The sequence below is a fragment of the Astyanax mexicanus genome, chromosome 2 (assembly GCF_023375975.1).
Source record: "Astyanax mexicanus isolate ESR-SI-001 chromosome 2, AstMex3_surface, whole genome shotgun sequence".
In the NCBI taxonomy this organism is placed as follows: domain Eukaryota; kingdom Metazoa; phylum Chordata; class Actinopteri; order Characiformes; family Acestrorhamphidae; genus Astyanax; species Astyanax mexicanus.
Genome location: NC_064409.1, coordinates 31842664 through 31867007, shown reverse-complemented (window position 1 = coordinate 31867007; position 24344 = coordinate 31842664). Strand labels below are relative to the sequence as shown.

Below are 24344 nucleotides of genomic sequence, written 5' to 3'. Positions count from 1 at the left end.
CATTTTCAAGGTCTTCACTGCCTAGTTTATTTTAGCTTTATCAGAAACCAAATTAATTTACAAAAGACTTTATCTCCTCAACGTTCTAGTTTATCTATAAACAAAAAAAATGCCTAATGGACACTAGGGAGGTCTCAATCCATTTTTGTTACATAATGCAATACGTGTATCTGAGTTGTGCTGGGTTTAATCTGAACCTCTCTGATTCTTGTGATTCTATTACACTCTAAAAATAAAAAAAGTTAAGAAAACTCAAAATATTAAGGCAACTTACTGCACTACATTTTTGAGTTTTGAGACCAACTCAGTCTTTTAAGTTTTGAAAAAAAAAAAAAAAAAAAAAACATGCAGTTGTGCCAACCAGAAATCTTTAGCCCAGATCATATGTATTAAAACTTTAAATATTAAATCTCACCAACTTAAAAATGTAATTTGTGTCTTTTAATGGCCTGATTTAAATTCTACAAAATGTGTATTGTAAGTTTTGCTGACCATCCTTTAGGACCAACTAAAAAAATAAGTTGCACCAATAAAATGTTTTACATGAATCAAAATAATTTAGTGGGTGCAACGCTATACTTTTGTTAATTTAACATAGCAACTGGGTAATTGGAATTTATGACTATCACATATCCACCTTATTGTCAGTTAGGTAAAACTAGTGCAATTAATGCAAATGTAACCAATACAGACTTGGCAACACAGAATATAGTAACCTGCTCTTACGAGCTTCAACACTGAGGCCAGGCAGTTACTATTATATAACAAATATGCAAATTCCAAGAGAAGGCAGCTTGTGGAGAATGCTTACACACTGATGGTGAATGAAAGGTAAAAGGACACTCCCAATATGCAAATAGTGTGATTAACATTGCTCCATAGACCCCAATCAAATAAAGGGTCAAACTGAGCATGTGCAGAGTAGTTGGCATGGCCTCGACTAGGGTTAACTACAATATGTAAATTTTGCCAACACAGATTTTTTATTTGGACCAACTTTTAACAAGAAACTTAATAAAGTAAGTTGGGGTGATTAGTTTACTATATTTTAGGGTGCAATTCAATATTTCTCATTTAGATTACTTACAAATCACATTAAGCAGAACAATTTTAAGTTTTGTTTTTTACAGTGTAGGGATGCACCGATACCACCTCTTCCCTTCCCTCCCGATACCACATTTTCAAGTACTTACCGATACAGAGTACAGATACTGATACCAATTATAACTTAACTGCTTTTTTATAGATTTTATTTTGAAAAAGGCAACATTCTGTGTCCCAAATATGATATAATTAGCTTGAAAGTAAAGCATTTACTGGTTGAGTAACTGCACATTTGAAAAGCACTACTGCTGAGCTGTGTTAGCCTAAATGAAGATGCTGGTTTCTGGCGTGGTTTCATTTTGAACACTTGTGACAGGCATGTGTGTCATTCTCTCATACTGCTGCTTTAATATTTAAGTAACTAATATAACTAATTGCTTTTTTAGCAGAACACTTATACAATGTGACATTATTTACTGCTATACATCCCCATTTTATCACTCACTGATTTTAAAATGACAGGCAGTTTTAGTCTGTTTAATAACAGTATTATAATTTGACTGCCGTCCGTTATCATTTGCCTACCTGTTGTATTTTAAATATTTTGTTATTAATAATAGTATGTACAATCAAAACACATCAGTCTGAATAAACGGCCTCATTAGTTTTTCTATCTTTATTCATTTTTCAGCTCTCCTAACATTTGTACACACCCATAAGTTCAGTATGAAAAGCATGGGCTTTAGTTCATTTCTTACATATTTTTGTAAAGTGGACAACAATGGCATAAAACAGAGAATCAGCTTGCAGTTGCCTGGGTTTATATAAAATACAGATTCCTCTAATGCATTCAGACATTACAATTTCTGATGTTATGTTATGGTGATACACTGTAGTCTTTAAAATATTGTTACCTTGTGACAACAAGCCTCACTGTTGCATGAATAAAATAGCAGATACCCAATTCGTGAAAATATGTCTTGATAATCTCTGATCTCCTGGATCTGATAAGAAAATCTCAATTAGAAAGCAAAACAATTCTAACTGTTATGTTTCTTCCTGTCTCTTTTCTGTCCATAGCAATAAACCGGGGTTTACAATGCCTCCCCCAATTGGACAGCCAACTGTGCCCCCTCCAGATGGAGGTTGGGGCTGGGCTGTAGTGTGTGGAGCCTTCATCTCTATCGGCTTCTCCTATGCCTTCCCTAAAGCCACCACTGTCTTCTTCAAGGACATCCAGAGAATTTTTGATGCATCCTACAGTCAAGTAGCCTGGATCTCCTCTATCATGCTGGCCGTCATGTATGCTGGAGGTAGGGATTAATGCTTCCTCCCATTATGTTTGTAAATTCATAAAATGTAGTGAAAAAGCTGTTTGCTGGTGCACGTGAATAAACATTTTTGGCACTTCAATCTGAATTAATAACAGTATCTTCTGAAAAGACTTTGCATGTTTTGTTTGAAGCCTTTAATAAACATATACCTTATTTTTTTATCCAAGTAATTTCTTCTCCTGAATGTGTTACAGCTCATTTGCTGGATTCTACCCAGATACTACGGGAAAAAAATCATTCTGGGACTATTTTTGCTTTCTATCAGACATTAAACATAGTTTTGAAATAAGTGTTTTACTACAGTTACTACAGTACTTGCAAAGTTAAAATGAATAAGTTATGTATTAACAGTTCATCTATAAGGGATGTTATTTCAACAAACAGCTTCACTACTGCTACTTCACAGAAGTTAAATGTTACTGATGCTGACGCAACCCCATTTCTAATTTGTACCCCTATACCCTGAACCCTTTGTTTTCAATTATAACTCATAACTTATGTGATAGCGTCTGAGCACAAGTTCAGCAACCTAACTGCTGGTTAACTAGTTAACTTTAGGGTATTTTATGTCTTTAGAAAGATGCTGTTGGGTCTTGGTTTGTGGTTTAATATTCTTCTATATAGTGCCTCCTGAAATAAGGCGTGAGATAACGTCATGGGCTTTTGTGTCATAGCGTAAGTCTTAATTCCTCATTGTCTCACGCATTAAGGTACACACTAGACAGGTGGCTATACTCCTTCAGGAAAATTGACAGATGGTTCTGGGCCATAATAACCTCTAAGATGAAAACAAGAGCAACCTGAGAGGTCTAATTCAATATGTAGACAATGAATATCCTGGCCCTACTTGCTTACTTGTCATTTCTAATTAGAGGCTAGCTTGGCCTTGACATCATCATTGCTGTGAGACAGGATGGATGCAGATCCACATCTAATTTATTTTGAAGGCTGCCTGCTGTCTTTAAAAATCTCGGTAATGATTTTGTAGCGCTCTCATTACCCGCACAGAGAGGATTTTTTTTTTGTTAATTGTGTCAAGGCATTAGTCTCCTTAAAGTTTCTTCTTTTATCAGACAATTTAATAAGACCTTCAGATTCTTTCAGAGACTGGTCTTTTTTTTATAGGGTGATGAAATCTAAACTTAAGAAGCCAGCTGCCCCTGGTATTTTTTTCATGATACCAAAATTATGATATATATATATTTCGATGCAATGTCTAAATATCTCTATACCATGGCAAAAACGTAAAACTCTAAAAAGCCGAAAGTAAACAATTTAAAGCTAGCTGACATTTAAACTTTAAAAGCTGATATTTTGTGATTTTTTATGTAATCTGTGCAATGTTTGGATGTTTTGAGGAACTTACAGGATGGGTGGAGTGTAGAATCGACTCATTAAGTGAATTGGTTCATGAATCTAGTACAAATTCAAATCTGTGATTTGAAACATTACGTGCAAGCCCATGCTCTTAGCTAACTAAGTTTAGCTAACCAAGTTAAGTAAAGCTAAGTTAAGTAAGCAGAACTGTAATAAAAAAAGACTTTCTTTGAAAGTCAAACGAGCACTGGATGTTAAGCTACACAGATTTCTCTTCTGAAAACTGTTTATTTGGGTGAGTAATAGTCGTGGGCGATATGTATCGTTTGCGAAATTATCGTGAATGTTGATTTGACGATGTGTAATTTTGTAATATCGAGGTTTTTTTTGTTTTTTTTAAATCGGCAAAAATTAATAAACTGCATCGTATTTTAAGGCTGTTATTTATATATTTATACATATACATAATGTAAGTAAAAACAACTGATTAACTAAACTCAGAGTGCGTTGTGTATAAAGTAGAGACCTGCACCCGCTGGACCCAATGCATAGTAGTGCAGCGCAGGGCAAATTTTGAAAGCTCATTGCGGGCGGATGAGGCAGACGGAAAGTCTCGGAAAGCTAACCTTAGCTGCTCTTCCTTTCGTTGTGCTGGTTCTGGTTAAGCTGGTGCTTTGCCAGTCGTTACATTGTTGTTTGTTTATTTCTTTGTTTCTGGGTGATTTATTGTATTTGGTGTCGTCCAGACGCAGTTTATTTACTTTATTATTTACTTATTTATTGTTTTCCTACTTTTGTGTGACATTTTTATTTTTCATCTTTTGCAATTCGTTAGATTATAGTTTCGTTAGTATTTTGGATTTAGTTTAGTTTGTTTGTTTTCTAATTTTATTTGTTTTTGCGATTTATTATTCCTTTATTTTCCTTAAAGAGAGGGCCTTGGCCTGTGTCTTGTGTCTTGGCCTGCAGGCCCTGTTTGCTTTCAGTTGTGTTTGCTTTCAGTTGTGTTTGCTTTCAGTTGTGTTTGCTTTATTGTGGCGTTTATTTGTTTGGGTCTGTAGGTGGGTTTTGTTTAGTTACTTCTTTTTTTTAGTTCTAATTGTTTACTTTTTAGTTTGTTTTGTGTAAGAATGTATTTGTTATTTTGGTTAAATATTTCTGTTTATTTGAATATTTTGTCATTGCAGCTAGCTTAGTGATGTGTTCAGCTAAGTACATCACTTTTAATTCCTCAAGCCAATGACAAGAACTGCCTTGAGCAGTAACGCGAACGTCGGAATCATGCGGGAATTGCGGGCGGGAGTGGGACTGAAAATCATATTTTTTTGCGGGAGCAGGACTGGAAATGCTGTCCCGCGCAGGTCTCTAGTATTAACACGCCCTGTCCCGCCGGCGGGCCAGAAAAATATCATAATTCATATCTGGCTGTGTTTGAGTAAGTATAGGCTCAATATAGACACCCAATATGCCATTTTAAAGCTAAGAATCTCTACTTTTCAGTCACATTTAGCTGTATTTCGTTTTAGAGCTGAAAGCGTGCGCTAGACGGTCCGGTTTGTGATAAAAACACGCTCTTTGATCCGCCCGGGGTACCTGCAGAACACCCCCCACCCCCATCAGGTGGCGAGTTATGTGGGACAGAGGTGAAGCCCGCTCTGAAACCGGACACTCTGAGAGCGCTCCCCCCTCCCTCTGGAAAATCTGCTCCAGCGGGTCTATTCTATAGGGAGAGAACAGGCTGAGAGACCTTCTTTATTGCGAAATAAGTTATAAAATTAATAGTTTTTATTCTTCTAAAGTTTCCAGTCCTTTTCAGAAAGAAAGGACCATCCCAGGTTCAGATCTCTATCATATCTAGGGAGCAGTTTATAATTTTACATGGTGATTTTAAAACTTCTAATAGCAGAATATAGAGCTACTAAAACACTTCATCCACATAAATATATCATTTTATGGATCTAAAAATAAAAAATAGAAATAGAAAATCTGAAAAGCGCCTAAAAAATTTCCTGTTTTTTACCATATTTTGAACCTTACATGTTCAATTGAATACTTTTTTTAGAATAGTTTTGTATTTTTTGGAAAATATCGTCAAAATATCGTTATCGCAAAAATCCAAAAAAATATCGAGATATTTTTTTTTTGCCCATATCGCCCACCCCTAGTGAGTAAAGCGCTTTCGTTTATTATTTATTAACCACTGAGGAACCCTGAGTGCTCTGGTAAGCCATGACAATATTAGCTAGTGGTTCGTCTCACGTAGTTTGTTTTAACATGGTAAACGCAGAAGCTACAGTCTGAAATATTCCCCTCTGAACAGTGAAATAGCTAGCACGGTTAGCGGGTAATGCTAATGCTGCTCCAGCAGTGCTTGCCAGGGTTAGCAGCAGGCTACAGGCAGATATCGGCGAAAGAGCTAGCGCAATTAGCGTGTAATGCTAATGCTACTCCAGCCTCCATGCTAAATCGAAACTCCTGTATAAAGCTGTACTTCAGCAGAGTGGCTTTACTGCTCCTTACAACCTGACTGATAGAATTCATACATAAGGTGCACTGGATTAAAAGGCGCACTGTCCTTTTTTGGGAAAATTAAAGGATTTTAAGTGCGCCTTATAGTGTGAAAAAATAACACTTTTGTTACCCATGGATCAAATTTGCAGTTTGACAAAGTTAAAACTTGTTGTAGAGAACTATAATGAGATTAAGAAAGTATCAGGAAGTTCATCATATTAGGAAGATTTCTTATTATTATATCACTGACATTTCCCCTATAAGGAAAAGTAGAAAAACTAAAGTTTATATTCTGAGTAAATATAACAGAGTCTAGTTTAGTTTTTCAAGAACTCTTGGAAACTGCATCAGTAACTTGTTATAATCCTCCACTTTAAGTAGCTAAAGCCTCTTTAAGCTTGAAGGATTATTTGGGAATCAGCATATATCTGTAATTATATGGTGTTTAGCAGTGTTTCGTGTTGTGGGAGATTTCCATTAACAAAACTGTCATATATAAGAAAGGTCCCTTCAAATAAGGAGAGCTGGGACAAAAGAGAAACAGAAATGTTCAGTGGAGATACCAGTCATAACAAAGCTCTTTCCCACCAAAACATTCTCAGGATGTGCTGCATATCTTCACACACCTATATCAGATTCTGTGTGTGTTGAAAAAGTTTTATATTCTTTAAGCACGTTTGAGGATCATGGTTTAGTCTGGCTTCTGCTGTCATTCAATAAGGTTCTTTATTATTTAAAAAAAACACACTTTTGCAACAATACTGTAAAAATAAGCTTTTTTTAAAATCAGCAGTATTTCTAATCTACAGTATCAACAAGTTTGGACACACCTTCTCATTTAGTGCTTTTCTTTATTTATTGAATAATATAGAATATTAAAGACATACAGATAATTAAGGGACACAAATTGAATTACATAGTAAATAAAAAAAGTAAACCTAAACCCAACAGAGATGGTGATTTGAGGTGATTTGGGATGAGCTGGAGTTTCACAGCGTGAAGAAAAAAGGAGCAGCTATTGTTCAGCACCTCCAGAAACTCCTTCAAGACGCTGAGGAAACTATTCCAGGTGACTCTCCCTCATGAAGACACTGAGATTAAAATACCAAGAGTGTGCAGATCTGTCCTCAAAGATAAATGTGGTACTTAGAAAAATCTAAAGTATGAAAACATATTCAGGTTTATTGAACACTTTTTTATTTACAAAATAATTCCCCATCTTTCTGTATAGCTCAACATTAAATTTGCAATGTAAAAAATGACAAAAAGAAAAAAAACACGTGTCCAAAAGGGTGAAGAGGTGTGTCTAAACTTTTGACTGGTACTTATTTACCTGTTCCGTGCAGTTGTCTCTGAAAGCGTCATTTGTGTTTTTTTTGCTTGTTTTTTTGTTTTTCATAAAAATGACCCATACATGTTTTTTGGTGACACACTAGGTTATTTTTTCAGTAGATATATTTCACCCTTTTTTTCTTTTGCTTATATATTTGCCATAATAAAATACAGATTAATCAAGAGTTTATGCAATATCTAACTGTCCACTAGGGATCAACAGGTTTAGTTGATATGTTAGAAGAGTAAAATGACCAAACTGCATTGACTGTGACCCTTTAACCCTGCATTCCCACTTGTAGGCAACAGAATGGGAGATGAGCAGTCATTTTTATGATGATGCTATTTGTATCTGTGATTTAATGACAAACCGCAAGAGGCATAACAAAACATAGAAAAGTTGCAAATTGAGTTTCCTGAGCTTAATGAAAAAATTATAATGTGGTGAAGAGACATTCTAAACTAATTGGACCAATACATTTTCAGACATATTGCTGAGATCCCCAGCTTTTTGTTTCTACAACACCTTGTTCCTATCTTTAGTACTATGGTTCATGACATGGAAGAGAGGCTCATAACTGCTGTTCCTTTTTTTTTCTGTTTTATTTTTTTTATGACCATTTGGATAAAAAAAATGAACTGTGGGAAAGTAGTGGATATCTCAAAGAGTATTTGCTAGATTAGCCAGCATGCTCACTGGCCATGCCTATACACACCCACACACGACAACGCAAGTGGCCTCAAACACAACCACAAGAGACAAACTTGAGAGTCGTGAGCTACTTGTTACCTGCCAGTGTGAACGCAGGGTTATGATTGGTCCATGCCATGAGAAAGACTTTCATGTATTTTCTGTTCTTCTTTACTTAAACTTAAAAGTCTTTATTATTATTTTCACTGTGATCCATATGATCCAGAAAATAGATATTTTTTATTTCAGCATCAGTGCACAATGCTGTTAACCTGAAAGTCAGGCAAAAAAAGTGCTATCTGAATGCTGTGTGAATAACAGGCACAGATTTTGACTTTGAAATATTGTTTTTTAGCTAGATATTAGTGCCAGAAACTAAGAATGCCAGTGGTAATATAAATCCAAATTGCACTACACAATACACTAACACAGTACACTAACAAAATTCTATATATATTTTTTTATTTATGAAAAGTAAGGACATGATAAAACATCTTTCACTAATGTTATATCTTTTTGGTGCTCTTGTAGTGATGGAAAACTTTCAAAGCAGATTGCCTTCCTAGATACACATTAAGCTTTAACTTAATCATGTGTACCTGCCTGATTATATGTTAAGACCAAGAGAGATTAACACTGTTGTGCGTCTTGAACATCACCAGGCAACAGGCTTTTCCTAATGTTTATATTGCACCAGTCCTTCACTGTGCAACGAGCCACATAATGTGCATTCATTAGCCTTTGCCTCGGTCATGCATTTCAAGGAGGAACTGAATGGTCTATTGTCACACATGCATTAACATGCAATTTTTCTCATCTTAGTGCTCCATCCATAATTAAAGCATCCAGGTGTGAACAGAATTAAACCCGTGTCATTTAATCCAGTATATTTAAAAATGCCTACATACATCAGCAAGACTTGTTCTCTAATTTTGTCAGGTTTAAATTGCTTATATCTGGAAAAACACAGTAATTAAGTGGATCTGCCTGTGCAGCCTACTACAGTTTGCCCCCACCTGTTTATGCTAAAGTTATAAGTTATTAGTGTTGGAGCACAAACTCTGTTCTGAATGAGGTACGACACATGGTAGCCAATCAGAACAGAGATTAATTACACTCATAAGAGCCTGTACAACAACAGCCTGTTCGATTCTAAGGAAGGCAAAATAGTTGAAAAGGGTTATATATAAAAAATATGATGCATTTTCTACATAAATTCACAAAAAATGGGAGAAAAAGAAAAATCCATGAGTGTTACATTTTACTGAGATCAGTAATAACCTCAGCTGCTCACTTGATACTTCTACAGTCTGTGTTGTCTGGTCATGAAAAAAGGATTTGATGACACAGGCATAGCTGAGCAGGATGTTAAGCTTATTAATATAATGTTGGCTACTACAGGCTTAATGTTCCTGTACAGCAGCCAGAGCGCATTATTGACTCTGACAGTATAATACTTGCATTAATGGGAGGATTGATCCTATCTGTATCCAAATAATTAAGCTTCATACATGTGCAGTTGCATTGTTTGCAGTGCAACCCAGGATATTTCATGTTTTGTTTGTTTCAATTTGGTTGGTTCATAAGTAATTGTTATTTCTAGTGCTAGTGTCTATTTTTAGTGTGAAGTGACTTAGAAAAAATATCTTTGCAAATGAATGCAAATTAATTGCATTAGTCGCTTTTGGTAAGAAATTATTGATAAACTGTTCAATTCATATTGAATGGCATAGACTTAAAAGCTCCCTGTAATGAACATCAGTCAGTAACAGCTTTTGTAAATACTATACTGTATAAAGTACAGTATAGTACAGTATAGTACTTTTCTTAAGTTATTGACCTCAGAACACCGGAATGCAGCTAGTGTGCCTTGGCAAGTTAGCCCCAATGCTAACTGTTTTGTGAGTTGAATTTATCAGAGTTACTGTGCTGGTCATATACTATATGAGAAAGCTGGGTTTAAGCTGCAGAGCTGTTTTTGTGGAACAAACAGGGTCTGTAATAATGTAGGGATGTGTTAGTACATTTCTGTGATCGCAGCATTAATGCAGAAAAGTACACTGACATTTTTGATCAACATTTGCTGTCTTTCGGGTGATATATTTTATGTCCAAGCTTTTTTCAATAATACAATGTAAAATCACATGCTGCACACAGTAAAGAGTACACTTTGTGTGGCTCAAATATAAAAGGCATGTATTTTATTAATAAATCGAGGGTGTGTTTTGGTTATAATTTGAAATAAATCAATCAGCATTTCACTTGTCATTCCCTTTACCATTCCCATAAACATCTGATAGTTGTATGTTGTTTAGGTTCATTTCAGTCAGTGGCGCATCTGTGTTTTCTGTTATCTTTCTGCCAAGATAGCAACACTCCAAAAATGTACTTGAATATATCTCACTTCCAGACCACAGTTATTTTCGGTTCAGATATATTCACAAATGTCTTTGTTAGGCTCAAGGCCTGAAAGTAGACTGTTGACAGGGTGCAAGGTAGCAATGAGCATCGCAACGTGCCGTGAACAAAGTGCTACCTGCAACCATATTCTACTTTCTCTGGAGAGATAAATAGCTCAGATGGGATCTGCAAAAGTAATGGTGGTACACGCTTTACTCATCTTATCCTTTATGTTAAGCAGGCTAAGGATTCTTTAGAAGGGGGTGCTGTTGGGCTATTTATGACTTATTTTTACATATTCTTACTTTTGCGTTTTTTTCTACTGCTAAAAAAACAAGCATAAAGGAGCAAATACTGTAATTTTGCTCTGAAGTCTTTCTACAGTTTAATTTGTGTCATTTTAGGTTCAAGGATTTAATCATTACTGCTCCCAGCCAAGCACCTCATGCTAATTTTAGCTTGGGCGAGTTCTATTTAGGGGTTAAGCCATGAGGGAGGGACGACTACGTTCACTGCCTTCATCAAACTCCAGAGCACGGAAGAGTGTGACATTATAAGCCTTTTAAAGCAGAGATCATTTGAAGGCCTGAGTGTAAGGGCTGCCAGTGAACCCTCACTCTCTCTGGTAAAATTCTCTAGCTGCTCTGCATGCAAATGAGGTGTTCCTGCTAGCTTAAGGTCTAATGCAAATTTATATGGGACAAATTAAGCGAGGCAATGCCTCACCTAACCTTGTTTCCAGCCGCACACTTTTTTTTTTTTTCCAGCGGAGGTAATAACGCCTCTCGTGACATTACTGGGACGGTGCAGATTATTTTTTTATTACCGCAGGCCTCTCCTTACGGTGCCATCCTCATTTTACTTTGAAATGTGTTTCACAGCAATTGTATGGGTAACTATTCATGATGATGATGCTGAACCACTTTTAGAATTAAAATTAATCTTTTAATACTCTATTCCTATTATTTGCAGTGCTATTATCCCTGCATATGCCAATTAAGCCATCAATAAAAGCAGACTGTGTTGAAGTAGATATGTTTTATGCTTTTGGTGTTAGTTGAGTGAGTGTCTTGTTGAGTTGAGAGCCTTTTCTTATTCAATATTAAAGCATTACAGTTAGTGTAAAGAGGTTTAATCTATGCAGTGGAAGTGCTTAAGCCATATTCCATTTAAACCAACTGAATTAGAAGGACACATTTTCTCCAAGGACACTTTTGCTAAAAGTGACCTCTTTTATTCCACCCCACCTTATAACCACTCTTTGGTTGTTGCTTATAATTAATTGAACATCACACTCAAAACAAAAGCTGCCCGATTTAACATTTTCTGCGAACTTGAAAAGGACTACTGCATGTTAAATCTAGTTCAAGTGATGTAGACTCAATGCCATCCCATTTTAACGAGTAATGAGCTTATGTCATTAACAAACCATGTTGTTTTTTTCCTTTATTTTCCCAGGCTGGAGCAAGTAAACATCTGATTCCCTTCTTAATCGTTTTTCTTCTCTATTTTAGGCCCCATAAGCAGCATACTGGTGAACACATACGGCTCGCGTCCAGTAATGATGGCGGGAGGGGTTCTGTGTTCACTTGGCATGATTGCTGCCTCTTTCTGCACCAGCGTCATACAGCTCTACATCTGCATCGGAGTGATCGGGGGTGAGTGCACATAAATTCCACCTAAGCTTATCGCTCTAATTTGATTAGACTCAGTACTTCAAGGAACCCGCCATAAACAATGTGCTGTCAGTAGTGCCCTGGCAAAGCCACTGCGCTCTGGAAGATCATGTGACCTTGAGTTTTAACTGTGACTGACACTTTAGAGGATATTACAAGAGCTTTGTAAGACTTAGCCAATGTTTAATAGTGAGTAAAGTGTTTATCACACATAGGTAATAAAATCTTAATAATGACAGCTACTGTTTTTATCCTTGTAGCTGTTATTTTTATATCTAATTCATAGAATTTATTTTAATATTCACATTTTCTTAGTGGCTAATTGTTCTCCAGTGTTTTTCAGTGCAGTCTCCTGTATCTGTGTCACAAAGTCCATAACTGTAGGCAGTTGTTTTCTATAAATTTGTTTGTATTTAGTTAAGAACAGTAATAGAAAAATATGGACAGTTGCTGAATACTATTTAATAAATGATTAAAAAAGTGACCACAGTGTGTATAATACGCTGCAGTAAGGGCTACTGTACCTGTTCACATTGTCACTTGCCATAGCTGTAATAATGCTAAGCTTCTATGGCTACAATATGTTACATTAACACATACAGCTCTGGAACAAATTATAAGAGAACTTCAGTTTCTGAATCAGTTTCTCTAATTTTGCTATTTATAGGTATATATTAGAGTAAAATGAACATTGTTGTTTTATTCTATAAACTACAGACACAATTTCTCCCAAATAAAAACATTGTCATTTTAGAGCATTTATTTGCAAAAAAAATAGAAATGGCTGAAATAACTAAAAGATGCAGAGCTTTCAGACCTCAAATAATGCAAAGAAAACAAGTTCATATTCATAAAGTTTTAAAAGTTCAGAAATCAATATTTGCTGGAGTATCTCCTGTTTTTTAATCACAGTTTTAATGCATCTTGGCATGTTCTTCTCCACCAGTCTTACACACTGCTTTTGGATAACTTTGTCACCCCTGGTGCAAAAATTCAAGCAGTTCAGCTTGGTTTGATGGCTTAGATTCCTCTTGATTATATTTCAGAGGTTTTCAATTTGGTAATATCTAAGAAACTCATCATTTTTAAGTGCTCTCTTATTTTTTTCCGAGCTGTATTTTTTGTCATCTTTAATTATAAAATATCTTATATTTCAGAGCAGATTATAGCAAACAAGACAAAATGGCAATGTAGATTACAGGGCTGTGACTGTTATCCATTTCATACTAAGTATCATCAAGATTTTTATTTTCACAACAAAAACTAATCTTCCCTCTTTTAAATCAAACCTCCAAATGCACGTAAACGTAGTTAAACATAAACCAATACATTCTTAATATTAGAGTAATGAAACTAAATTTGTAGAAGTAGTAAGCAAATTGGGTCAGTCTTTGTTTAATTTTTAATGTCTCTTGGTGTTACTTAAGAATATATAAATAAAAAAATGGCCGTGATAATTAATGTCATAAGGAAGGTACTGATTTAGGTTGAAAATACATTAAAGTATTATTTAAAAAATTTTTTTAATTAATTTCCACATTATTCTTTTTAAGGTTTTGGTCTTGCCTTCAACCTTCAGCCAGCGCTGACCATGATTGGAAAATACTTTTACAAGAAGCGTCCCATTGCTAATGGCTTTGCCATGGCAGGCAGCCCCGTTTTTCTGAGCACACTCGCCCCTCTAAACCAGTACCTTATCAACGCTTTTGGCTGGAGGGGCAGCTTCCTTATTTTAGGGGGGCTTTTGCTGAACTGCTGCGTTGCTGGATCTCTCATGAGGCCTCTGCCTCAGCCTCCGAAGAAGGACAAGGACGAGGAAACCGCTGTCGTTCCGGCGACCAAGACGGAGAAGCTCACAGCCTGGGAGACGCTCAACAAATACCTAGACCTTTCACTTTTTAAACACAGAGGCTTCCTCATCTACCTGTCCGGGAATATGATTATGTTCTTAGGGTTCTTTGCCCCCATTGTCTTCCTGTCTCCTTATGCCAAAGATAACGGTGTAGATGAATACTCTGCAGCCTTTCTTCTCTCCATTCTGGCCTTTGTAGACATGTTTGCCCGACCCTCCATGGGCCTGCTAGCAAACTCCCGCTGGGTGCGCCCAAGGATCCAGTATTTCTTCAGCTTTGCAGTTCTTTATAATGGGGTGTGCCATTTACTGTGCCCACTGGCTGAGGGCTACACAGGCATGGTGGTGTACGCTGTGTTCTTTGGGTTTGCTTTTGGCATGGTGAGTGCAGTGCTGTTCGAGACGCTCATGGACCTGGTAGGAGCTCAGAGGTTCTCCAGTGCGGTGGGACTCACTACCATCGTGGAATGCGGCCCTGTGCTGATCGGACCACCGCTGGCAGGTAAGGGTCATTTAGTAAGGTGTTGTTTGATCATATTTAAAACTGTCAGTGTTATATAACCATTTCAACAATAATGCTTTATGATTTTAAGGCACAGAACTGGGCATTTCTATATATTCTATAACTGTAGATATATATATATATATATATATATAATTTACAGTGGCTTGCAAAAGTATTCACACCTCTTGAACTTTTTCACATTTTGTCTAATTACAACCACAAAATTAAAATTATTTCATTGAGATGTGATCCAGGGGGTTGCTTTAATACTGTTTTTATCAATATCAAAATTATACTGTATCAACTGAAATTAAGAAATACTTCATGGTATATGTTTTGGCCATCATTTAACCAAACCATTCTTGGTGATTCCATTAAAATGTAATATTATTATGTATTGAAATATAATGTAACTTATATCTATTAAAAAAAAATACTTGTGGAAGTTAGGTCGACATTTGAACTTGCGGTGGAGCAATCCTTTCAGGAATCAGAGCCATAAGGGACAAAGTGCCAGCAATTGAGAATTTGGATAAATATTTATAGTTTTACATGTGTAAACTTAAATAATTTTAAATATATATATATATATATATATATATATATATATATATATATATATATATATATATATATATATATATATATATATTTAAATATGTATAACTTTAAATATGTATATAAATATAATTAAATATGAATATGTGCTTTTAAAAAAATGTCATTTATTTATTTTATTGGCTCAAAACTTGAATGTTTTAGTATAGTTGTAGCACACTTGCTTTGGGGAAACAAAATCTAATGATCAAATGTTGAAGTGACCAAATGGTGGAATATTTATTTTCTTGAAAAAAAATAATAAATGCCATAAAGGGTTAAGTCAAATAATAATCAAGGAGTAACAGCATAGAACAAAATTATTTATATACTATTATTTTATATAGTATTATATACTATATACTGTTATTATACTACTATACGTATATGGGACAATACATTAATCTTGATCATTTCTGGGACCTTTTAGTTTTAAAGGTAGTATGTAGCATGTATTTCTTTATGTATTTACTAAATGTTAGATCACTAGCAGTATCATCATTAGTATCACTTTATATTTTTGGCAGCAATGATGTTATTATGTCCTTCATTTGCTTAATTTGTTTTGCAGGGAGACTAGTTGATGTCACTAAAAGCTATAAATACATGTACATCTGCTGCGGGACTGTGGTGATCTTCGCCAGCATCTGGCTCTTCATCGGCAACTTCATCAACTACCGTCTGCTGGAGAAGGAGCGCAAGAAGGAGGAGATGTATAAACGAACTGAGACTGAGGACCCAGACAAGGACAAGGACCGGGCAGAGGCAGAGCCTAATACAGAAACAGATGCTCAGGCTTCAGAGGATCTGTGTGTGAAGGATGAAGAAGCCATGCAGCGGGAAACTAACATTTAGACTTCTTCTGAGACGACGCTGCACTTATACCCGGCCATGTGGCCTCAGCAGGTGAGGAGAGGGTCACACTGAGGTTCACAACCCAACACTCGACTGCCAAAGCAAACCGTAACTCCTCTGAGGGGTTAATTGGTAGGAAAGACATTAACACTTGTATGTTAGCATTCAATTATTTGATGTAAATCAAGAACTGTGAATGTAGGCCCGTAAGGGTCTGGTGGTGGAGAGAGATGTACCGTGGGCAAAAACCCTGCATTATGCTGTATCATTAGAAACTGTTGATACATGAAGTCTAATAGCACTTAGATTTCTTGTAGCAATACTCTGCAGATCTTGGCTGTACAGTTTGTTTTAAATTGCTGATTACCATGGACAGCAATTTTGACTTTTTTCTTTGTACTGTTAAAAGAACAGAGAACCTGCTGACTTGAAACCTGTTCATAAAAGAATCATTTACAAAATAACTCAACAAGGAACTAATGAGAGTTCTGCATGGGTTCCATTAGCATTTACATACAGAACTCAGCAGCTTGAGTCTTCTCTTTTCTTGGTAGAGAAATGATTGGTCAAAAAAGACTGTCTGTGGTAATCAGCTGTACACTTTAGATGAGCCAGATAGATAATAGTATAGATAGATAGGATTATTTATTAATTCGCTAATTAAAGGAAAATTCCACTGATTTCCAATGTTTAAGATGTGAACACTCATTCAGAGTGGTTTGGTGTAAAACGCTCTTTTCTGAAGAAATACACAGCCTCAGAGTTGTTCGCAGTGGCAGTGCTAAAAACCAAATGTTTAAGGAGTTGAATTTCTAGTCTACTTCCAGCAGTACAAAACATTCTGTCTGTTTTCTAAAACAGAGGCTAAATATTTAGACACATACAAATCAGACAGATGTCCAATTTAAATGTTTGTATAAAATCTCTGTTGGTGCACCTACCGCTGTTAGATTATGGAAATATTATCTTATATCCAGTTAGATTCTTTTTTTTTTTTCTATTTTAGGCATTAATTTCTTTTATTTGTGAAGATTATGTATACCAGCTGATAAAAAACCCAAGAAATCTGGAATATTATATAAGACCAATTGGTACTTTTGGCAGTGTGGGCAGTGTGCCAAGTCCTGCTGGAAAATTAAATTCGCATCTTCATAAAAGTTGTCAGCAGAGGGAAGCATGAAGTGCTGTAAGATTTTGTGGGAAAACACTGTGCTGACTTTAGACTTGGTAGAACACAGTGGACCAACACCAGCAGATGACATGTCTCTCCAAACCATCAGTGATCATCAGTTAAATTTTACATTTCATTCGTAAATTAAGGGAGCAGAGTCTGGAGGAAGAGTGGAGAGGCACACAGTCCAAGCTGCTTGAGGTCTAGTGTGAAGTTTCCACAATCAGCGATGGTTTGGAGATCCATCACAAATATATTGCAATTACAGATAACTTCACCACAGATATCTTCAGGCACTGAATTATAAGACTGGCCTATGTTTCAGTCTTAGCTGTTGTTTTTGGATAAACATTGGTCTAAATTATACTGTTTATACTAGAGATGCATGAATAGCCATGATCACAAACAATGCTCCAATACCAACATCCGACACCACGTGCCCAGTGCACATTGCTTGTTGCCAGCAACTTCATCGCTCAGGTTCTAATTATATATATCCAGTCCCAAATCCACAGCACTGGAGATGACACAAGCCAGAGAATGAGAGAGAGACTGTGAGTGAGAGGCAAGTGAGTTGGGAAGCCGCCACAACAACAAAAATACACATACTTGTACTCGGTATACAAAAAAAATGATATCTGATATCTGATATTCCTAGTTTAAACTATTCATTCACGCACTGAGCGTGCACGTCGGACCAGTCAGTGTCACCTGAGACACCTGAGTTTTCTGTTGCCAAGATAGCAATACACCAGAAATGTACCTGAACTCACATCACTTCCAGACCACCAAGCCCATCAGTGTACATATATTCACAATTTAAATGGTGCAGGCAGAAGGTGTGAAAATAGACTGTAGATATGGAGTAAGATAGCAATGAGCATCGCAACGCACAGGACATAACATAAGACCCAATATGAAAGATTTTAGGTGAAATTTAAGTTAATGTTACTAATTAATAAACATGCATTACTGAGTCTCAGTCCCTTGAAAATAAAACAGTGTGATGTTAGATTGTGATGTTACTTACCCCCACAAAAAGTGTTACACAGTGTTTGTATGACATTTAAACAAATATGCTGTAAACACAAAAGGTACATTTTACTAATACTGACCCAATTCAAAACCTTGATTTTTCAGATTTCCACGATCAGCATCACATGTTTAAACCCACATAAAACAGGGAGTTTCAGTAATAGTTTTGACTTTGGTTCATATTGCCAGTGTTATAATGATTTCTGTGTTGTGAAGTTTCTTTAAAGTGCACAGTTTCACATCAAACCACTCTGATTTACTTTTTCTGCTTTTCAACAATTTAACTATGTGTACATATTTGAAAAATCGGTTGAATTTTCTTTTAAGATGAATAATTTAGCTCAGGAATCAGTCAGAAACACTTTCCACCTTGAAACTTTTCAGAGAAACAGAATTCACTCTGCTGAGGATTGAGACTTGCTGTCATCTGAGCACTGTGTTTAGGATTTGTTACATGTCCAACCTCTGCAGAATCTGAGCTGCATTCACCAGCGACACATCAGCCATCCACTGCTGTAAGTTGCACGCCCATATCTGCTGCACTGTAATCTATGATCTAGTTGAAGTTGTACTTTCAGGCCAGTGTAATATGGTTGAATGTAAATCATCATGCTTGTGGTTTTATTAAGGGCCTTACAACACATTCCTGACCAAAATGTGGGGAATAAAAATACATATTGCTGGGTAACTACCAAATATAGAACCAAATTTTATATTTATATACACTGATGACCAAAACATTATGACCTCCTGCATAATATGTAGTGTATCTATTGTTTGCCACAAAAACAGCTTCAACTCGAGCTGCGAGACCACGGTATATGCCTTGTGGTATCTGACACCAAGACACGCTAGCAGATCTTTTAATTCCTGATTAATTTGTCTTTGAGGTAACTTTTTTTTCTTTTCCAACACATCCCACAGATGCTCAATCAGACTGAGAGCTGCAGAATTTGGTGTCCAGATCAACACCTTGAACTATTTATCATGTTCTTCAAACCATTCTCAAACAATGTTTTCAGCAGGAAAGAGATTCTGCTGAAAGAAGCCGAAACCATCAGGGAATTCCATTACCGCGAAGAGGTAAAACCCTGTTTTAGGTAGATTAAACATGTCAGTGTATATCCAAATGAATGCCTGAAGGACAGTACACAGCTAAAAGCATTACAGTCCCTCCCCCAGCTTGTCTTTTTTCCACCGTGCATTGTGGTACCATCACTTTCCAAGTAAATTCCTATGACTATGAAGCTGCCCACGTGATATAACAATCAATGGAACTTCTTCTATTCCAAGATCCACTGCCAGTGTTCATTTGTTCTTTGTAAGCACTTTTGACGGTTAAACAGGGAATAGCATGGACACACTGAGAGGTCCTCAGCTGTATAGCCCAATATATACACTAAATTGCCAAAAGTATAGACTCTGCTGCATTGTTTGTTATGCTCTACTTAGTGCTGGGTGGTATGACCAAATAAGCATATTTGTAAGGTTACAAATAAAGAATTTTGCAAGGTTCTGACAGTTTCACGTTATATCATGGTATTTTTTATTATTATTTATTATTTATTTATAGGTTTGTGCATAACTGGGCTTTAATATAGGGTTGTGACTTACTGTACTGTTATGAGTACATATAATATCAAACAATATAGCTTTAAATTAAGGCTTTTATTTTTACTATGGGGTTTACTTTGTCCCAAAAATTACACAATATATGCAGAAATCAGACTTCATTATCAGAAAAACAGCTGAATAATGTAAATAATAGACCTTAAAAAGAGATACGCCGACAACTTTAACACAGCTTTTTTTTTTTTTTTTTTTTTACAAATTTTAATATTTTAAATAGTTCCATAAACACTATGAATAAACCTAATATATATTTTTCAAAATCTTTATTGCACAAATAAGAAAGAAGTTTAATATCAATTTACAATGTTATTATTTAGGCCATTAGAGGAATTAAAGTATTTAAGCAGCTGTTTATCAATTTATCACAATTGCCTTGGTTTTCCACTTAATTTAAACACAGTTATAGTTACTCATGTTGTAAGGTATAACAGCAGAAGCTGCAGGAGTTCTGTTCTCATATTTCTGGACCGTGACCGAGTGAGGCACTGCAGAGCTGCCAGTTGCTTCTCTGGCGGCGCTCTACACTTCTACACAGTGCTCTGCAGCGCCTCTAGTGGTGTGGCGGTATGGGAAAAACGCATACCGGTTCCCCCGCAGTGCACCGTATGAACTGGAATACTGCCCAGCACTAGCTCTACTGTTCTGGAACTTATCTTAAGGCCACATGAAATTTGGAGGTCTGTAGTGATTGACACCACTTTATAATTTTTGATACATTGACAGATTGAGTTGCTGTCATTCCGTGTCACTTTCACTTTGTGATAATAGCACTAATAGTTGACTGTGGAATGTTTAGTAGTGAGGGAATACCACAACTGGGCTTGTTGAACAGGTGGCAGCCTATAACTGTGCCACATACTGGAATTCACTGATCTCCTGAGAGCAAGGAAGTGATTGAAACCTGAGTTCAATGATTCGGATGGGTGAGCGAATACTTTTGGTAATATAGTTAGTGCAGCAGTGTGCTACCGTAGCACTCCTCCAATACCCATCATTAAACCATCACAACCTTTGTGCCTCATTAAGCCTGGGATGCCCAACATCATATCACCAATTAATGGTTTGTCTTTTCCTCGACCACTCTTAGGCTATGTTCACATTACCAAACCAAAATGACTCAAAACTGATATTTTGCCCAATGTTGCTCAGATCTCATTTTTTCATGGCTGTGTGAACGTGACAAATCCGTTTTTTTTTTCCAAATCAGATTTGAGTCTTTTACATATGTGCTCATAAATTGATATGTATCTGATCCATGGACATGCAACATGAATGTGAAAGGTTAAATCAGAATTCATGCGTCTTTTTGCTGTTACACATTACCTATGTGCTTCTCTCTCGTACCCTCGTATACATCTCTTGGTGCAGCTGTGCAGCTATAAAAAAAAAACAGCAAAAGCAAACCACCTTGTCTTTTTTCTCCTCCTCGACCTAGGTGTGTACTTCAGACCAGCTGTTTGCTCTCCACTGGAGTAAAAGATGCTCCACATATGAGCTGCTAACCCATCCATTATGAGTTGTCTCATAAATATGATGTGTTTTTGTTGTTTGTGAAGAAGGCAACGTTAATACACGTATCAGTGTGCACATGTGAGGCGTTTTAGGGATGGATTTGTTCACATTACACACAGATACAGATGACTTATATTTGTGAATGTGAACCATCAAGATAGCCAAATCTGATCTAAGCAAAAAAATGTGGGATTTGAGCGTTGTGGCTTGTACTGTGAACATCGCCTTAGTAGATATTCATCACTGTTGGAGGACTCTAAATGGTTTAGCAGACTAAGTTGCTTTTACTATGATCTGAGGATTGCTGATTTGAATATGAGGAAACTGCTTGCCAAAGCTAGGTCACTGTGCTGTGCTCTGAGTTCGCTGGCTTCCAACTAATGCTGTAACAGCAGCAGTTTGAAAAAAGGAGGCATGTGCTTGTCTTCACCCTCTTAGTGATAGGAAGAGTCCTAATGAATGGGTGGGCTAATTGGCCCCAGGTATACACCACTGCTGCTCAGAAATATATTACGAGCATGGCAGTCTGGAAATAATGGATTTGGCTCCTGTTAGAGTCGCTCAGGTCTTCACACATGCCTGTTTCTTTCACATCCAACTACAAGAGCCGACTGCTTGCTTACCAACAATCTTGACATGTTTTCTAGTGTTATTAGATTTATCTGTTATTTCTTGTCTTAATGTTTTGGTTCATTAGTGTATCTATAATATACCTTCCATTGTGTAAGTGTTAAAACCTTAAACCAAACAGGGATATTTATGATACTGTATGGGGAGTTTTATTTTGGGAAAGAGAGGTAGAGAGAGAAAAGAGAGAGAGAGAGAGTGAGAGAGAGAGAGAGAGAGAGAGAGAGAGAGAGAGAGAGAGAGAGTGTAAATGTATAAAACTAAGTATTTACAACTTATGCTTGCCTTAAATGTAAAGAGCGTAACTAACAACAGGTTAAAACAGTGTATAAAGATATCTATATATGATGTGTATAGAAATGCTTATTGATGTAAGATACTAATTAACCTACTAAATTAAGAAATAATAAGAAATTAGGACATGTGATAAAGGTTTAATTTAAATGCACTTATTGTTGGGATGCATTATATTTTGTAGTAACTAATTGAAGGAAACTTCTGTACTTGAATGACATTTCATTTTTCTTTTGTAAATCATTTTATAAATGTCATGGCCAATTAAGTATTCTGTTCTGTTCTTTTTTTTTTTTTTTTTTTGTCATAATCTACTTTCTGTTACGCACACTATGTATTTAAGGGATCCTTTTAAAAATAATCATATAAGCCCCAGGCACAGGGTATTGATAAAATATTGTAATTGTGTCTTATTAGTCTACATACATTTTACATCATGGTGTTTGAAATCGGCTGCCTGCAAACTGCAGCAGTAACTGTTCTTGTGATGTGAAAACAAAGAGTTGTGTATTAATGTTTGTATGTACTGAACACACACAAAATAACATGTAGTCCAAGCCATATCCATGTGACCTGTTTCCTAGAACTGTGTATGTCCACTGATTCCAAGCCTGTACGCCACAAGGGGTCACCAAAGGGAACCAAACACAAGACAAGATATGTATGACAAGACAAGATCTGTAGGTCTATATATGTATATATACACAGCTCTGGGGGAAAAATAAGAGATCTGTTTCTCTGATTTTGCTATTTTTAGGTATATGCTTGAGTAAAATTAATGTTGTTTTATTCTGTAAACTACGGACAACATTTCTCCCAAATTCCAAATAAAAATATTGTCATTTAGAGCATTTATTTCCAGAAAATGAGAAATGGCTGAAATAAATAAAAAGATGCAGAGCTTTCAGACCTCAAATAATGCAAAGAATACAAGTTCACATTTATAAAGTTTTAAGAGTTTAGAAATCAATATTTGGTGGAATACCCCTGGTTTTTAATCACAGTTTTTATGCATCTTGGAATAGTCTCCTCCACCAGTCTTTCACACTGCTTTTGGATAATTTTATGCCACTCCTGGCGCAAAAATTCAAGGAGGTCAGATTTTTTTTCAGAGCTGTATATATATTAATTAATTCAATTAAAATTAAGTTAGTTTTGCACATTAGTCAGTGATCTCAGATATAAGAGGTTCATCATTGTTTCATTCCTTGTCAGATTCACTCATCAGTTTATGATAACTGGTATATGCTGCACACAAGTTTATACATTCACAAAAATAGACAAACAGACTCAGTGGGTTTGATTACAGAATTTAGCAGTAATTTACAGACACTTATTAATATTAAGTATGTACATAGTGTCCGCATGTAGTGCAGTGGTCCTAAGGGACATACATTTCTGCTCGATTCCTATGTGTTGCAAGTTTTTAAGAATTTGAGAACAACTGATCACTTGTATAATGTTCTTCACTTGTATAATGTTCAATCTTCTTCATTTGACCTGCAGTTTTCAATTCCTGTCAAAGTTTTTTAAAGGGTAGTTCATAGTTAGGGTAATAATTAGGCAATGAGTTTTATGACATTTTCATGTACAGTATTAACCAGTTTGTCAGTTTGTCAACATCTCTGATTTTATTATGCCATATATAAATGTCAGTAATGGACATGTTATAACACTGTCAATAAACTCAATTTATGTAGTGTCTTTACTCGCACCCTTCTGGCCATGTGTTCTGCTACTGGTGTAGCTTATACTCTGAAGGACTTTTCCTGTTTCATTTCATTATGTTTCATTTTAACATGTTTACTTAAAAAAACACATATAGTTGACTATTTCTGTGATGATAAATCTCTTTTGTTAATCTTTAAAGTTAACGGATGGAGTTTCTCACCTTAGCACTTATAAATCTACACATTCTGATACTTCAGTCAAATGTACATGATTATTTTGTCTTAAAAT

The 24344-nt window shown here is 36.0% G+C and overlaps 1 protein-coding gene across 1 annotated transcript in view; it reads left to right on the top strand.

The window, feature by feature from the left end:
- Positions 1 to 24093, top strand: part of zgc:165507 (monocarboxylate transporter 2) — a 48196-nt gene extending 24103 nt beyond the window's left edge. Inside the window, exons 2-5 of the mRNA XM_007229749.4 lie at positions 2125 to 2357; positions 12144 to 12287; positions 13859 to 14659; positions 15831 to 24093. Of these exons, the coding sequence (XP_007229811.1) occupies positions 2144 to 2357; positions 12144 to 12287; positions 13859 to 14659; positions 15831 to 16114 (1443 nt within the window). The 5' untranslated portion in view covers positions 2125 to 2143 and the 3' untranslated portion in view covers positions 16115 to 24093. The remainder of the gene's footprint in view (positions 1 to 2124; positions 2358 to 12143; positions 12288 to 13858; positions 14660 to 15830) is intronic.
- Positions 24094 to 24344: the final 251 nt, after the last annotated feature.